Source organism: Anser cygnoides, chromosome 6 (genome assembly GCF_040182565.1).
Source record: "Anser cygnoides isolate HZ-2024a breed goose chromosome 6, Taihu_goose_T2T_genome, whole genome shotgun sequence".
Classification (NCBI taxonomy): Eukaryota; Metazoa; Chordata; class Aves; order Anseriformes; family Anatidae; genus Anser; species Anser cygnoides.
The window spans coordinates 21,698,554-21,714,017 of NC_089878.1; the positions used below are offsets into that span (position 1 = coordinate 21,698,554).

The 15,464-nt window shown below is 37.1% G+C and overlaps 1 protein-coding gene and 1 long non-coding RNA gene across 4 annotated transcripts in view; one reads left to right on the forward strand and one right to left on the reverse strand.

Moving 5' to 3' along the window:
• Positions 1-15,464, reverse strand: part of LOC106029972 (collagen alpha-1(XXVIII) chain-like) — a 40,117-nt gene that overhangs the window by 20,704 nt on the left and 3,949 nt on the right. The window contains exons 1-14 of one of the 3 annotated variants that reach the window (XR_007162412.2): positions 13,692-14,729; positions 12,624-12,801; positions 11,284-11,852; positions 9,655-9,675; positions 8,115-8,174; positions 7,765-7,818; positions 7,423-7,467; positions 6,623-6,649; positions 6,276-6,320; positions 5,587-5,631; positions 4,907-4,960; positions 3,469-3,537; positions 2,696-2,764; positions 660-728 (exon numbers count right to left, since the gene is read on the reverse strand). Coding sequence is in view for 2 of the 3 variants with exons in the window: in XM_048061361.2 (XP_047917318.2) it covers positions 660-728; positions 2,696-2,764; positions 3,469-3,537; positions 4,907-4,960; positions 5,587-5,631; positions 6,276-6,320; positions 6,623-6,649; positions 7,423-7,467; positions 7,765-7,818; positions 8,115-8,174; positions 9,655-9,675; positions 11,284-11,852; positions 12,624-12,801; positions 13,692-13,838 (1,452 nt within the window). In the remaining variant the exon portion in view is untranslated. Of the gene's footprint in view, positions 1-659; positions 729-2,695; positions 2,765-3,468; positions 3,538-4,906; positions 4,961-5,586; positions 5,632-6,275; positions 6,321-6,622; positions 6,650-7,422; positions 7,468-7,764; positions 7,819-8,114; positions 8,175-9,654; positions 9,676-11,283; positions 11,853-12,623; positions 12,802-13,691; positions 14,730-15,464 lie in introns of those variants that run through there. The other 2 variants (XM_048061362.2, XM_048061361.2) reach the window with 2 other exon arrangements.
• Positions 8,181-15,228, forward strand: LOC136791108 (uncharacterized). Its single transcript, XR_010832388.1, has 4 exons — positions 8,181-8,448; positions 11,933-12,070; positions 13,260-13,472; positions 15,141-15,228. It is a non-coding gene; the product is annotated as an uncharacterized lncRNA (long non-coding RNA).

Here is a 15,464-nt window from a genome sequence, read left to right on the forward strand (position 1 = left end):
AAGCTGTGCCACTTGTTGCTGTAACCAAAGGCCCAAGTGACAGCCCAAGCTGAGCTGGTTTTCAGCAGACAGCAACAGGAGCTAGTAGGAGGAGGTTTAGTGAGTCCATCCTTGTAAGCGCAGCTACTGCCTGTCATTACTTTCCGCTTTATCTGCAAAACAGGAACAGCAGTTTCCTTTTCCCACAAACTGAATCCAGCCTTTTGCTAAAATGCATAAGCCAGTAGCTGAGGTATTATAAAGCTTAGAAACCTGTCTTTCATGAGAGAAAAGATACCCACATATAAGGATTTAGAAATAAGCAACAATAAAAAGACAATTTTTTTTGTTTAAGGAGTCACTTTTATAATAGTTTATGTAAAGCCAGATGCTAGGGGCTGTTTTAAAATGACAGCTGGAATTCTTTCCAGGCTTAGATCCTGCAAATGAAGTGTCAGGGCAATTAAATATCAACTTTACAGGCCAAAAAGTCTACCTCTGCCTAGAGGTTGTGTTTGAACCAACTGAATTCTCTGACGCTATAGTAGATTAATTGATACCAAATTTTATTATTAAATTACAAGCAAATTTCTCAGATTCCCTTGTCTGCTATGGACTTGTTTTGGCATGCACTTGTTTAATGGCACTGCTCTGCCCTTAGAACCCTTTGGCTGCTGTACCTTTGCTCCTGGAAGCCCTTCTCCTGGTGAACCTCGTTCTCCTTGAATACCTTGTGGTCCTTGAGGCCCCTGTTAATTTAAGTTTAAAATGGTCCAGAATTATTCAAATCAAAACCAGAATGTTCAGTGTCATTGTAGGTTATAAGCATGTCTTTGGATGTTGATGTGTAGTTATAACCTGTTAAAAATAATACAGTAATATGATATTCACAGTGAGTCAGTGACAAGCATTCTGGCCTGCAGCAATAACAAGGCAGACAGTATTACTTTTCTGGTTGCTTACAAATCACAGATTATGTAGCTGAAATTGATTTTCCTTACACTTTTGACATCTTCACTCCCTAAACTTTAGTTTGGTTCACAGATAGTTACTAATCATTATTAATGTTTCAGTGTAATTACAAGAGAGGAAAAACCAGAGTAAAGACCATGCACAATGATACTGAAGAAAATCTAGTTATACAAAGTTTTGATGGCAATTGATGAAGAGAATAACAGCACATTTTTTCTTTTTGAAAGCAGATCTGATAGGAGCATGAGGGGCAAGTAAAACAACTAAAAACTTTCATTAAATGCAGGTCCTAAACCTCTCCATTTTGAGCCTGTTTCGCAATGTTTTCCTGCATCTGCTTTTTTTTTTTCTTCTCTATTTCTTGAGATTGCACATACATCAGAGAATGGCAGTAGATTAGGCTCTGCTTAACCTAAATGTACTTTAAAATGGTTCTGTATATGGCTTTAGAACTAAGTCTATTTCCTAGGTAAAGCTAACTGCACTGCATTCAGCCATAAAAAGGAAAGTCTTTTGTGGCAAATAAATTAAAAAAAAACCACAAAACCACACACAAACTTTTAAAAATCAATTTCTCATGTCATATCAATACAGACATCATGGCTAACAAAGATGTACATCCCCTGTTCATCCACAAAGCAGCTCTTTCTCTGTGCTGTTATTGAAGAGACCCATGAAGCATCACTGCACAAGTCTGACTGACTGTCACCACTGGTCTTATTAGTAGTACTCTGTTGCTGTGTGCTCTTTAACAAGAACTCGCTTCTCTTTAAGTGTATTTTCAAGCAGGCTTGAGATCAGTTAGTTGAGTGATGAAACCATCTTTGTTTTGGAAGCACCTCCTTTGAAATAATTGTTACAAATCTTCCCTTGTCAATGGGCAAAAGCTACTTCTGAAAAAAAATGAACAATATTCACTTTGTGGTTGTACCAGAGTTCTTTCATCCAGGTGACAAGAATCATAGAATCATCAAGGTTGGAAAAGAACTTCAAGATCATCTGGTCCAACCATCACCCTACTACCAATGTCACCCACTAAACCATGTCCCTAAACAATTGAGTCTTCTGCTGTATTGTAAGTAGCTCAGCAAAAGGTCATGTCTGACACTTTGAAAAAAGGGACTATAAAACTGGCATACTGATTTTCTGAATTATCACATAGATGAACTTTTTTTTATCAGAAAGAGGAAGGGAAAAGCCTTCAGGTCCAAACCTGCTATAAATTCTGGAAGTCAAAAATTTTTTAATTTCTTCCTCTGTTATCTTTAGTAAAGGCAATAATGGTCAGATTATGTTATCTGGTACCATTTCTACAACCTGAATGTCTTGATGTAGGCTGTTTCATGACAGTTTCTAATGTGTCAGTAGTTTAAATTAATCTCTCCCTCAAAGCTTGTACTAATGTTCTAATGATACTGAAAAGCATTCAACTTCAAAGTCATCATATTTGGATTTGAATCTATCGGGGACAGATTTATGTAAATATTTATTTGGTTTTGCACAAGGTGTCATTTTTTCATAGCTAGTATGAGACTAAGATTCTTAGAAAAGTTAAGGAATTGGACACATTTTCAGTTTATTAAGGGAACTGAAAGTCAGACAATGTAGTGTGTATGATAGTGAGAACTAGTGGACAATAAAAAGAGCATCATTTAACATACACATATCTCTTTTAATAGGGAAACACTATCTTCTAGTAGGGTGAAGTCCCACTTCTCCCTCACCAAATAAAAAACAGACATACCAGAATTCCTGGCTCACCAACTCCAGGTGGGCCAGCAGGGCCTGGTCTTCCTGTCAAACCGATGTCACCCTTCAAACAAAGATGTATTTTGAAAATGATTGATTTAGATATTTGTATATCTAGCATATAACAACTCACCAGACAGTCTGTCTGAAATATGTGAAGTAGGAGAATACAGGAATGGCAGAGAAAACCTGACTGTCACCTCAAAACCTGAAACTAACGCAACGTTCAAGAAGCAACAGACATTGAACTGGTGCATTTTCACAGCCATTAGGGGACAGCCTCATTTCTGCATTTAGGAGAACATAATGTTGAATCTAAAGGATTAATTATTCCCATCATATTCCTTGTACATTATGTAAGTTAAAGTACTTTTCCAAGAAGTCAGTATTTCTATCTTAGTGTTTCTTTTTTCCTTATGCTCACCCTAACCAAGAAGCCTGTTTTTCACAGAATAATTTTTGTTTAAGGCTACGTATGCATTTTTATTCAGCTATATGCTCCTTAGTATGGCTTACATAAACCATAAAAACTATTGTAAAAAAAATACTTTAAAGTACATACTTCAAATGTACTTTTTTTTTCTTTTTTTTTTTTTTTTTCCCCCAAACAGTTCTGATCAACATACAAAATACATCTCCAGTACCACAAAAAAATAACCATCTGGGGGTTTGAAGTCTCATATACCTTAAAGTGTATTATCTCAGCTGTCTCAGTCTTTGTTCTTGTCCTACAATACACATAATACAGAAGAAGACAAGTGCTTGTACCTTTGGGCCTGGTAGTCCTATTCCAGTGTCTCCAGGTAAGCCTGGTGGCCCCGGGAGACCTCTTTCACCCTTTCAAAAGAATGGAAAAAGAAACAATTCTGCACATAAATCAGTGTCTAATGAAATTAGTTTAACTCAGTTTGTTGTAAAAGAACAGTTTTTGAAGTTTATTTTTTGTACATCCTGAATTTCAGACCATTGGAATTGTCTTACACATTACTTCATCTCTCTTTCAGTGCTTCAAAATTCCCTTTATTAAGAGCATAGATTTTCCTGTACAAAGTGATACCAGGCAAAAATGGAAGAATGCTTTGCTTCATGTGGGATATGAGTTTTTCCCACCCAACTGCTGTATGACTCACTGTTAGCCAGTAGGCATTCTAAATATGGTGCAAAAGGAGATACCAAAAGAGATATCAAAAGAGATAATGTCCTTTCTAAAGTAGAGAAAAAGCAAGGTAGCATATAAAACTGGTATATTTTGCATTAACAGGTATTGCGATATTTGATTTCAAAATAAGTAATAGCATTCGTTTTCAAGTTTTTCTCGAAACACTCATTTTTAGTAGCTGGAGAACCCCTTAGCCTTGGCTGAAGTATTCAGCTTAAGGTTTGTCTGAGAAGCAAAGTGTAACTGTAATCTCTCTTAATGAAGTTAAAACAGTCCCCATAATTGTGTGTAATATTCAGGGATATATGAGTCTTCTGTTAAACTAGTATGATAAAGATACCAGGTTATTACAGAACCACAGAATGAAGTCATCGCTATTGGTATACCCAGAATTTACAAAGAGGAAAGTAAGAAGTACCCCCAGCAAATCTTAACAACTTAATAGACATAAATCCTGTTTATGAAACAAATGGAAGAAAAGATATTTACAGAGGGGACTGGATCTTCCAGTGAAACGTGTGATTTCTGGGGCCCACCTTCATTCAGAGGGCCTGCTGCAAGACTATGTCCTGAGTTGCACTCATCCTGATGACTTTCAGATATCTTCTGCTGAGCATCAGTAAACAATGAGATTACTAATTTTTAACTATAGAATTCTTGAGAATGTATAGTTCCAAGAGAAGGCTTTATATTTGAGATCCCTAACAGAATTCCTGATTGGCACTTAGGGAAAAATAGTTTTAAATTGAAAACTGAACAAATGCAATACTACACTGCTGCTAAGTAATATTCTGTGATGCAGCCATATTTTAACTGTTTATGAGAGAGGAACAGTTTGATTTGGACCTGAATCCAACATAAAGAACAAATTAATACCTTTCTTAGGAACTTAGAATACAAAGAGTATATGATTTACTAGCAATATCACATTCAGATGCATCCCCTACAAAAAGGATATGGGCTATAAAATTAAAAGCATTATTGTTGTGAGGATGTGTTAAGATGCCTCTTAATGTTAAGAAAGAGAAGAAATAATGCAATTCTTGCCTTTGATCCTTGCAGGCCTTCAGGCCCTTGATCTCCAGCTTGTCCTGGTGGACCCTATTAAAACAGGTGTAGTTTTAATGAGATTTTTCAAGGTTTCAGAACAATGGCAATTTGGAAAACAATCTCTCATTTGCTATAGCCTATACGAAAATACAAGTTACAAACATTTCAGAACTGAAGCTATGCTGTCTGGTGCACGTGTAGGTTCAGTTACTCTGGTTCGTGGGAGAGATGATTTGGCTCTACCTCTACTTCAATACAATAAAAAGTAATCTATTGTGAAGATTTACTGAAGCATGTATTATCGGCTAAGCTTCTTGGCTTTCAGCCAGAATATTGGGATGAAAAGAGAATAAAGTGTTCCCATGTACTTCTGTGAGATAATGGAATAGTTAGACACTGAATGGGAAATTAGTTACTTTATTTTTTATGGAACTGAATTTGCTGTGATATTTGAGACTAAATAAAGTATGAGGGTGATTTAGTTGTCTAGACTGCTCCTCCAAATTGTTAATGCTGCTGTTTAAGAAGATAGATTTTGGATGCCATGAGGTCAGTGGCTCAAGAATTCTGTGAAAGTTGTGGCCTGGTATCGTTTCAGAGCTTTGAATTTTACATTTTACATTTGAATTTTTACATTTTTTCTGTTCTTATCATTTCTTCTTTATTTATTTATTTACCTGGAGTCCTCTTGTTCCTCTGGGGCCAACTGGACCTTCAGGACCCTAAAAGGCAAGTAAAAAAAATGGACACTTTTCTGTATATTTAAATTTGGTCAAAATCATTTACGTAACTTTTTATTAAGGTATCTGATTTAGATAACTTAATACTAAAAAAAAAAAAAAAAGTCAAGAGAAGCTCAGCACCAGCTCCTTTTAAGTGGACTGTGGGACTGTGGTAATCAGAATACAGAGTAAGAATGAACAGAGTTAATTGTCAAGGATTCATAGTCCAGGATTAAATTCTTTTTCATTGAAAATATTCACAGTGATTATACACCAAATATTAAAGATTGGTGTTGTAGTTAAAAAACCTTTGTTTCATTTTCATCTCTCATTCCCCCTGACTACTACTTCAAGACTTCTCCTGTCTCTGTTAAAGTCAAGTAGAGTTTTACCATTGTTACAAGCAGGTTTAGGCTTGAGCCTTAAGAAGTACCACATTAAAATACAGATGGAACTGAGAAAATTACTGAAAGTGGTATCCTTGCTCACTTTAACTTTTTCAAACTGTCCATTCTAATTTCCCTCAGCTTTAAAAATTGATATTTGCCTTAAATCTGTCATCATGGTTGTTATTCCGGGAGTTGTATTTTCTTCTGTATTTTACTTGTGTTTCCTGAAAGCCTAACAATTTTGTGGCTACTTACTCTGTCTCCTTTTATCCCTGGGATTCCACATTCACCTCTTTCACCCTTAAAAGGAAAAGGAATAAATATTTATTCCCTTATAGAATACACAGTATATAGAGCACATCATCCTTATTCATTGGGTGCCTTAATTAAAACTCATGACCTAAATGTTATTATTTTCATGACATATTACAGCAATCATGATGTAAGTTCATTGGGGAAGGGAAACATATTCCACTAGAGCTTGTGCAGCACCTGGTAAAGCGATGTCATTGTTCATCACAAGTATTCACTCGAAATATGGCAATAGACTTAATAAATAATAATCAAATTTTGATACAAGCAGTTTTGACTAAAAGTGATACCTTCTCTCCTTTATACCCAGATTTCCCCTAGGAAAAAGAAAAAAGCAAAGCAGTTTGTAAGGATATATAACCCAAATGAACAGCATTTCAGATTCTAATGAACAGTTACAGGATCTCTCATAAACATTGCAATATGACTGTAAATACTACTTCTACCGGTCATGATAGATGTTTTTATATGTGTGTACAAATCTTAGAAAGCACCATTTGTCTGGGATTTTGATTATGTAATAGCAGATCAACTAGAATTAATATTTCCATCATAGCGAGAAGCGTTCTAAAATAAGAAAGCAAGAAAAAAGTCACTAAATAATAAGAATGTATTGAATAAATATGAATAAACAAAGCAGAGCGATTAGTACATGAATGAATTCAGTCAGGCACTAAGGGTCTAGTACTGTACTTACTCCTATATGTATTTTTTTCAACTTTTTCATTACTGTTACACTTTGGAACCCGTATTTGCCAAATAGAAAACTGAAACTGACCCATGAAGATGCAGACAGAGTGTCAACTTCTGTAATGTTCGTAGATTATTATATCAAAGCTTTCCTCTCTTTTTAGGATGAACTATGTATTATTAGAGAGTATTTCTAGATCACTCTTACAGGTAGGAGTTATTCCCTCTCTTTAAGCAATGATAGTGTTTTCAGCTTTTTTAGCGTTAATGAGTCATTAGCTGGTAAACCAGAATTGAAACAAAAATGTTTTGCCTTTTTTTAATGTGCCATTTTTTATCTTGAAGTAAATCAACCCAGCTCATTGGAGAAAAAGGGGAAAAGTATTTTTTTTTTTTTTACCTCTATTCCATCTCGTCCTGGGATTCCATTAAGACCCGACTCTCCCTGTGAGTAATCCAACATCAAGATCAGTGAAATCAGGAAAAGATAATATTTTCTGGATGAGCTGAATAGGTATCTCAGTGTAGTACAGGAAGCATACCAACTCCTTTTTACTCTCTGATGATTTTATGTTAGATGTAAGACACTTTTTGTAAGGAATCTTTTTCTTTACTATAGTGAATAGGGGTAGATTAAGTTTAAATAAATTATTAGATGGAAAATACATGGGCACTATTGGCTTAGTATTTCCATATTAACAAAGTTACCAAATCTTTTCCCCAAATCTGAAAACTGCATCACCTTTGCTCCTTTCAGGCCGGGAGCTCCATCATCCCCAGTGCGACCCTTTTTACCCTGAAAGTAACAAAATAAAATTCTTATGTTAGTCACATAATTTTATTTCACAATATATAGACTATATATTTCTGTTGCTTCCTATAGATTTACTTTTAAAACATCTCTGTATTTACCATAGCCTTGAAATTAAATTTCTGGGAGCAGCAAGACTGGCTCAATAGACAACAGTTTTTCTCAAAAAAAAAATTGGGTTCAGGTACTTTCCTAAAAACTACCAACAATGAAATAAATCTTGTTTTGTACTGTGTATCAATTATTCAACAAAAAGAAAATGAGAAATGACAGCTACTTACAGCAGGGCCAGGAAGACCTCTCTCCCCCTTTTCACAGTTACATATGGCAGCCTGTGGACACTTTGAATGAAAATAGTAAATCCAAATCAGTACGTTTTAATAAAGAGAGAAAAAACACTTGAACATTACTTATAAATTCCTGAATAGCTACTGTGAATGCACCAGAAATGATCAGAAACCTGTTATATTTACATGTTTTACAGAAAGTTTTTAGCCATCAGTTTACCAGTCACGAAGAATGTGGCCTCTGTGCTCCAGCCAAAAATCCATATTATTCCTACTCCTGAAATTTCAGTCATCTTGATAATGGCTTTACCTCCAAACTCCTCACAAGGTCAGTTTATTAGTATGATGAGTGTCTCTGATTATTGGTCTGTTTTCATTAGTAGTCTGTGTAGAGATAGCCAAGACAATGCAGTAAGAAAACATCTATTACTCTTTTTACCTTTATTCCACTGCATGTAGAATAAATTATAGTCTATCTCCAGATTGATTTATAAATGAAAGATGTAATGGATGGATATTTTTTTCTAGTTAATGCTGTTCATTGTAATAGTTTTTATTTTTTTTATTTTATTTTTCCTTTTTCTTTCATCTCTGCGGTCATGTGCTCCAGTCAAATATTGTGGTACATAGTTACATGATTTTTATCTGTGATTTTTTTTTAATCTGTTATATAATACAGAATGTGTACAGCTTCTGGGGTATTTTTTGGCAGAAGAATAGAGAATGTTGTTTTTATTTTTGGTTTTATTATTTCTTAAACATCCACTCAGTTTGGAGGCATCTGGTAGTGAAGGGCTTAAACACCATTCTTGTCTAAATATCCCAGTGCTTAGTAATGTGTCTTCCAAGGGTAACACTGAATGGCATGCTACTTATTTATTTTGAAGGAGAAAAATCTACACAACAGTGAAAATTAAAATGCTTCAAGGTGACAAACACTTAAAATATATAAAAGTTTCCTTGGGCTGCTCATCAGAATGGTCTTTCCCTGAGATGACTATAACTTAAGTAGGACTAAAATGTTTAAAAGAAAAGTTAATTTTATTTTACCACAAAATGGCAGCCAGACCTACCAGTGCCTACAGACAGGGTGACACAGTGTGGAGAAACTGGAAAAGTGCAGTGGTGGAACTTTATTCCAATTTCTTCCTTTTCTTTAACTCTTTATCATAGGAAGGTCATTAAGGGCTAGAGCTGCACCACATTCAACTCAATGTCATGTTTTCTTATCCACTGAGTTTGTTGGATGGCTTTCTGAGATATATCAGCAAATTCTCACTAACCTTAATACTCACACATTGTTCTTTCTCAACTTTGAGAATAAGGAGAAAAAGTAAATGAATTAAGGATAGCAAATTAAAGCTCTGTTGTGCAAATACAAAAGCATGTAGTTTTACTTGAGGACAATTCCATTGGAGTCCATATATTACTAACCCACCATACTAACAGCTTTCTTGAATTTTATGTTTAATATAATAGTAAATGTCTATGGGAACATACTAAGCAGGAGTGCTGTATGGGAAAAAATACTTACCGCTTCCTCAGACAGATCTTTCTATGAGGACAGATATTGGAAACAACATTAGAAACTTAATGTCATAATCCAGCTCTACAGGAAGAACAATGATAGATATAAAAAATAATTCTTTCAGCAGTTAATTAAATTAAGCAAATAACATATTAAGTAACATTAATTAAGTTTTAATTAATGAGAAAAACATTAAAGTAATTTTAATAATTTCATTTCCTATTATAGGTTGTTGACTGCACAAATCACCCACTCTTTGTCCAGCCATAGCTTGCTACAATTACAGTGGTAAACAGACCTGAAACAACAGTTAGCTAGGTATATGGGAACAACACACTCAGGGACTGTGCTGTTTCCAAAGTGCTGAATAGCAGCAGCCCCCTAGTATGAGTGAATGGTACATATTCTACACTTGAGAAAACATCAGATGCTCTTCTGATTGTGCCTAACTGTGTGTGTACAAAACGTGAACAGTAATAGCTTAGAAAAGATTTGACTTTCAGCATATTTCTCTTTGACAGTCATCATCAAATTAGGTCTGTTGTTTTTTATAAAATCTGTACAGCTGAAACACCCACATGTAATGCATTCCTCCAGCCTTTCACAACTGATGTGGTCCCTTGAGAGTACATAAACGTGGTGAGGAATGGCAATGTAATACAAATATCTAAAATCCACATATATGCACATAAAATTATGCCAAAACAATTATTTAAAACAGACGTCATTAAAACAGATTTGATAAAGTGTGCTTAGTCACTTGAGGGGTGGTTGCTGTGTTACAGAATAGTAATGGTAATAGCAGAGAAGATAGGAAGGGTGATATGCAGGGAATCCAGTGCAGAATGGCAGGCTGTCAAAGTGAAGGACAGGCAGGAAGGCCAGATTGTATGCAAGCTCTAGGCCTGTATGAGATCACTCAGCTGTTGGTTTCACTACTAAAGTCTCCTGGTTGTTACTCATATTTTCTTTATGTATGGTCAAATCAGGACTTATCCACAGCTTCTGTCACCAGATTTATAGTAGCCTAGGCTAGAGCATGGCACTGTTCTCCACACTTGGCAAGGAATGTTTTTTATAAATCAAGCTTACACACAAAAAAGAGGCACCCAAGCAAAACTTCAAGCTCAATTTACACATTTCCTCTTAAATATGGGGTAGGTTTTCCATGAAAATTCACATCTATGATCAAGTTCAGATTTGATCTGAATTGACATAAGGTCTACAATTTATTTTCACTTCTGCAAGAGTTGCATCTTTTTTGATACAACGTCACATTCCTGCTTGTCACAGAAGAAAGCATTAGGATGTCAAAATTCATTGTTTTAAGAAAGGAGCTTTAGAATACCTTTCTTAAGAGGAGAAAAAAAACTGATAAAAATAACTTCACAACAGGTCTCCTTGAGTCTAATTCAGTTCCAGGTTCAGTATTTTGGCTGGCAACCTGAACAAAGAGGAGAGAAAGGAAAACTACACTTTGACACAATGGTTTTATTAATAAGTGTATATTAGCGGGCTACTTCAGTATGTAAAAATAGTTTATAATGCTTTAATAGCATAAGCATTTCAAGATACTGGGAGTAAGAGTTTTTTTCACGTTCCTCTAGCCATTTGTAAATATTTCTCTGTACATACCATTTCTCTGAGAACCTTCTCCACAGTTCCTTTGTCCTGAAGGTTGAAAACGAACCTGGATGCTGGGATACTGGCCAGGAGCCGGAGCTTGGCAGCATTGCTAACCTCGTCAGCCACTCTGGTCATTCCCATTGTGAACAATACAATTCCTTGGTGTTTAGCATCAGCTGTAGCTGCAAAAATATCTGGGTTTCTTGGATGGTCGACTCCATCGGTGAAGAGCACAGCTAGTTTCACGCTACCTGGAGTCCCTTCAGTCATGTAGAGTTGTGTGAGGTTAGTAATAGCATAAGTTGTGTAGGTACCATGACCTATGTAGGTGATTGGAGCAATGTGGGATTTGAACACTTCAGGACCTTTCCAATTACGGAAAGTTTGTTCTATGAAAACAGTGCTGCTGTACTGGAGTAAGGCCATCCTCCAGCTAAGGGTCCGTCCAGAACTAAGCTGCAGACCTTTCATTCTGTCTACTGTTTCCAGTACAAATTTTTTCTGCTGTTCGTGATTATAATCCTTAGCACTCTCGGAGCTGTCCAGTAAAAAAGCAATTTCCAGAATGCAGTCTTCATCTAGAATAAAAAGGTAGGAAGGTGAATGGAGTGTTTTCATACTAAATCTCCTTATATCCTTACCTTTCTGTGTATTTTAGGCTTCAAAAGCAGGAGTTCAGCTGTGGAAGTTTAAGAAAACATCTGTGATTCCAAGAGTGAGACCCTTGTGAAGGTAGAGCATATAGAGGCTGAGGAATTTGCTCCAGAGCAGATGCCCTGGGAATAAGAATCTAAAGGTGAGGTAATGTCATGGAATGTGGAATGTTGCAGTGGTGTTTATACATTCGATCTGTCCTCATGCTGGGTAGCAGGATTGGGGCTGGAAAGATGGGAGGGATCTTACTCACGAAAATGAGTATTATTGAATGAGACATTGGAACGTGATTTACAGAGGTAGGTTTCCATCCCTGACACTCACATATAGTGACATAAAAAATTCCAAGAGCAGGATCTGCACTGGTGTACACTGGAGAGTAATAATTTTCTGAACTACTGATGTATTACTCTGATAGAAATGCAGTTACAAAAGAAATAATTACAATAACATGCTACCAACCATATTAAAAAACAAAACAAAGCAAAAACAAGTAATCTCCTCTTATAAAATACACAAAAGGGGAGGGAGAGGAAAAGAGCAAAAAGATTGAAGTACAAAAATCAAGTGAAAACCTAGAATGAGGTGAGTCTGGCTGATTATAAGTAGTATGTTAGAGGGTGAGTTAGCCACATAGTCCTGAGTAAATGAATCAAGGAAAAGAACAACACCTATTTTAAAATGATAATACTCACCTTGATCACTTGGGCTGGGATATTTTTCTACAGTATTTGATAGAATGTGTTTAGGTTTGGGTCTTCTCAGTCCATAACTTTTTTCTTCTCTGAGATTTTCTGCTAAAAATTGATGTTGTTCAAGTATCCACAAAAGCCACCAGAGTCTGAAGAACATAATTTGTTTGGTTTCTGTTTCCTAAACAACATAAATAATAATACAGTAGTAGCTCAGCAGTACACAGACAATAAAAGTTGAGTTTTGCTTCGACAAGTTGCTTAATAGGCTGTTTTTTCAAATATTCCCTAAAAATGAGCTGGGTTTTATTTTCTTTAGGTAAGAGCTTCTCCAAAATATGTAATAAATAATAAGCAGAGACATATTGAAGTGATTTTCAGGCATAGTGCATATACTTAGAGCACTTGAGAGGCAGACATTTCATATACATATTCCAGTTTTCTCTCTTGCTGCCTGGTAGCGTTTGTAAAACTAGCACTTCTCAGAAACCGTAACCTTGGCTGTGCCCATGTGGATGCAGAGTGAACCCCAAGTGAACTTCACAGGGATGTTTTTTGAACTTGCTTTGCCCAGGGTTGGCACAGAAAGGAGAAGGAATAACAGAGGCAAACTCAAGTTTTTCCATTCTCTCTACTCAGGAACCCTCTACCACTGAGGGTCTCAGCCGTCCTACAGAGGAACAGTCATGGCCTGAGGTTGCTGTCCAGACATGAATGTACCTACTGTGCAACCCTGGGGCCCCAGAGTGCTGAGCCCAGGATTAAGAGCTACCTATAGACAGGACTTCTTCCTTCTGCAGCGACTGAGCTGTTTGTCCTGGGCTCACAGGCACACCCAGAGCTCACAGACCGGTAAGTCAGTACTGCCTCACTGACCTCTCCCTGCAAGCTCTTCCAGGTCAGCACAGTACATAGCAAAAGGGCAGCTCAGTGTCAAGAATAAACCCGCCAGGACCTGAGCGTCTAAGAAAAGTCCCTAGCACAGCTGGGTCTGCAGGGCTTTTCATTTCCTGCTGGTTAGGGCAGGATTTGTGGTGCCCACGAACACAGAGAGGACAGAGGGGTCCTTACCTTGATGCTCCTAACCAAGAGGCTCTGCGGAGATGCAGGATGCCGCCCTCGGCTTGCTGGCAGTGGTGCTGTCCTGCCTGTGCTGGGCGCTCTGTGAGGAAAGGAGGGAGAAGTAGGTTTGCAAGCTCCTGTGAGAACTGATGTCATACGTAAGGAGGGGCCAGTAAAGGCAAGGAGAAAGGGGAGTCACAGTAATTCTTACTCCCCCTTCTAGGCACCCACCCACACCTCTCCAGGCTATGCATATGTATCCCTGGTTTACACCCCATGCCCCTCCTCCTCCACCCTCCCCCCCACCATTTCCTCATACAAGTTTTCATGCATACCTGCACATGTATGGACGAGGACTGTTTGCACCCCAACACACTTCCCTACCCACCAGCCTACTCACATTCACTCTTTTCTCCCACCACCACCGCACACCTTTCCCTCCCATACTTCTGTGCATCTGTCATGCTTTGGCAAAGCAGCTTTTGATAGCAGGTGTTGTGTTTTCAACATCATCACAGTGGTCCATGCCACTTTCAGACCTACGTGAATCTCCTTATAAAGAGGGATTCCTGTCACTTCTGTAATAGAAAGATTTGCAATGTCCCATGGACTGGGCCAAGTGAAATGTCAGTTACTGGTGAGAATACCCAGCATGACAAAGTCAAAAAAGACAGACCAATTAGAAAGCTGTACAGTTTCTCCAGGCTTGTCTGCCACACCTTCCAAAAACTCTAATAGAGACCAAGGACTCTGACACACAGTATGGTCCTTTGTAAAACTAAGCTAGGTGGCTGTGGATCCTGAAGGCGCTCTCTTCTACCAGTGATTGCAGCTTGTCACCTAATTCTTCAAATATCCTCAGAAAGCTTTTATGTTATAAATAAATCTACTAAACAAGTAGCTCTTCTCCACAGAAATACATTTTTTTTGTGTCTTTTGGACCCATAATTTTCCACCTGTATGCACACAAAGAGGACCCAGTGCTAACCAGAGTCTTCCTTTCCTTTTTAAGAGTTCACCGGCTCAGCCCACATTGTGACAGTCACAAGCAAAGAGGCTAAGGGGATTTCCCTTGCTTCTACTGACACATTTAGATTTTGGTTTAGGCAAGAAATTAAAAAACATTTTTATGCCCTGTAGGGAATACAAATAATATGGTGTTTAACTGAAATATAATAAATCTCACATAGCCCTTAAACCTTACTGAGAAAAAATCTAATTCTAGCAAGAAAAAGCATGTTAACTATGGTTGGGATTGTGTGCCTCCCATAAGCAAAACATTGTCATTCTTTCATTTTCACTGCTAATTCCTACCTTAAAACATAGCTGGCAAATAATTTCTTAATTAAATAACTATTCTGCTTGTATGTTTTGTAGCAAGTTCTTGGCTTCAGGATATTTCCTTTTATTTACGAATGATGTTCACCCTGAGGACAACTTTTTTTTTTTTTTGGCCAGGTGCAACTTTAAAAGCTTACTGGGGCCTCCACATTTTATAGCTAGTTGTGTAGGATACATGGCATTATCCTGTCCAGAATTCCAGGTATGTAATTTACCATATAGTACACTTCTCGACTTGCAGTCTTTTAAAGTTGTATGTTCTCAATACCTGCACTATTCTTGTGGTGACGTTCCGTCAAAACCTAAATAATGCCAATGTAAAGTATGGGTGCATTGATGATAACCCGAGATAACTCTTAAAACCAAAAATGAACAGTAAGCTTTTTTGCCTCATATACTACAAATTCTAACAAGTTTAACGTTTACCAATTTGACATTTTC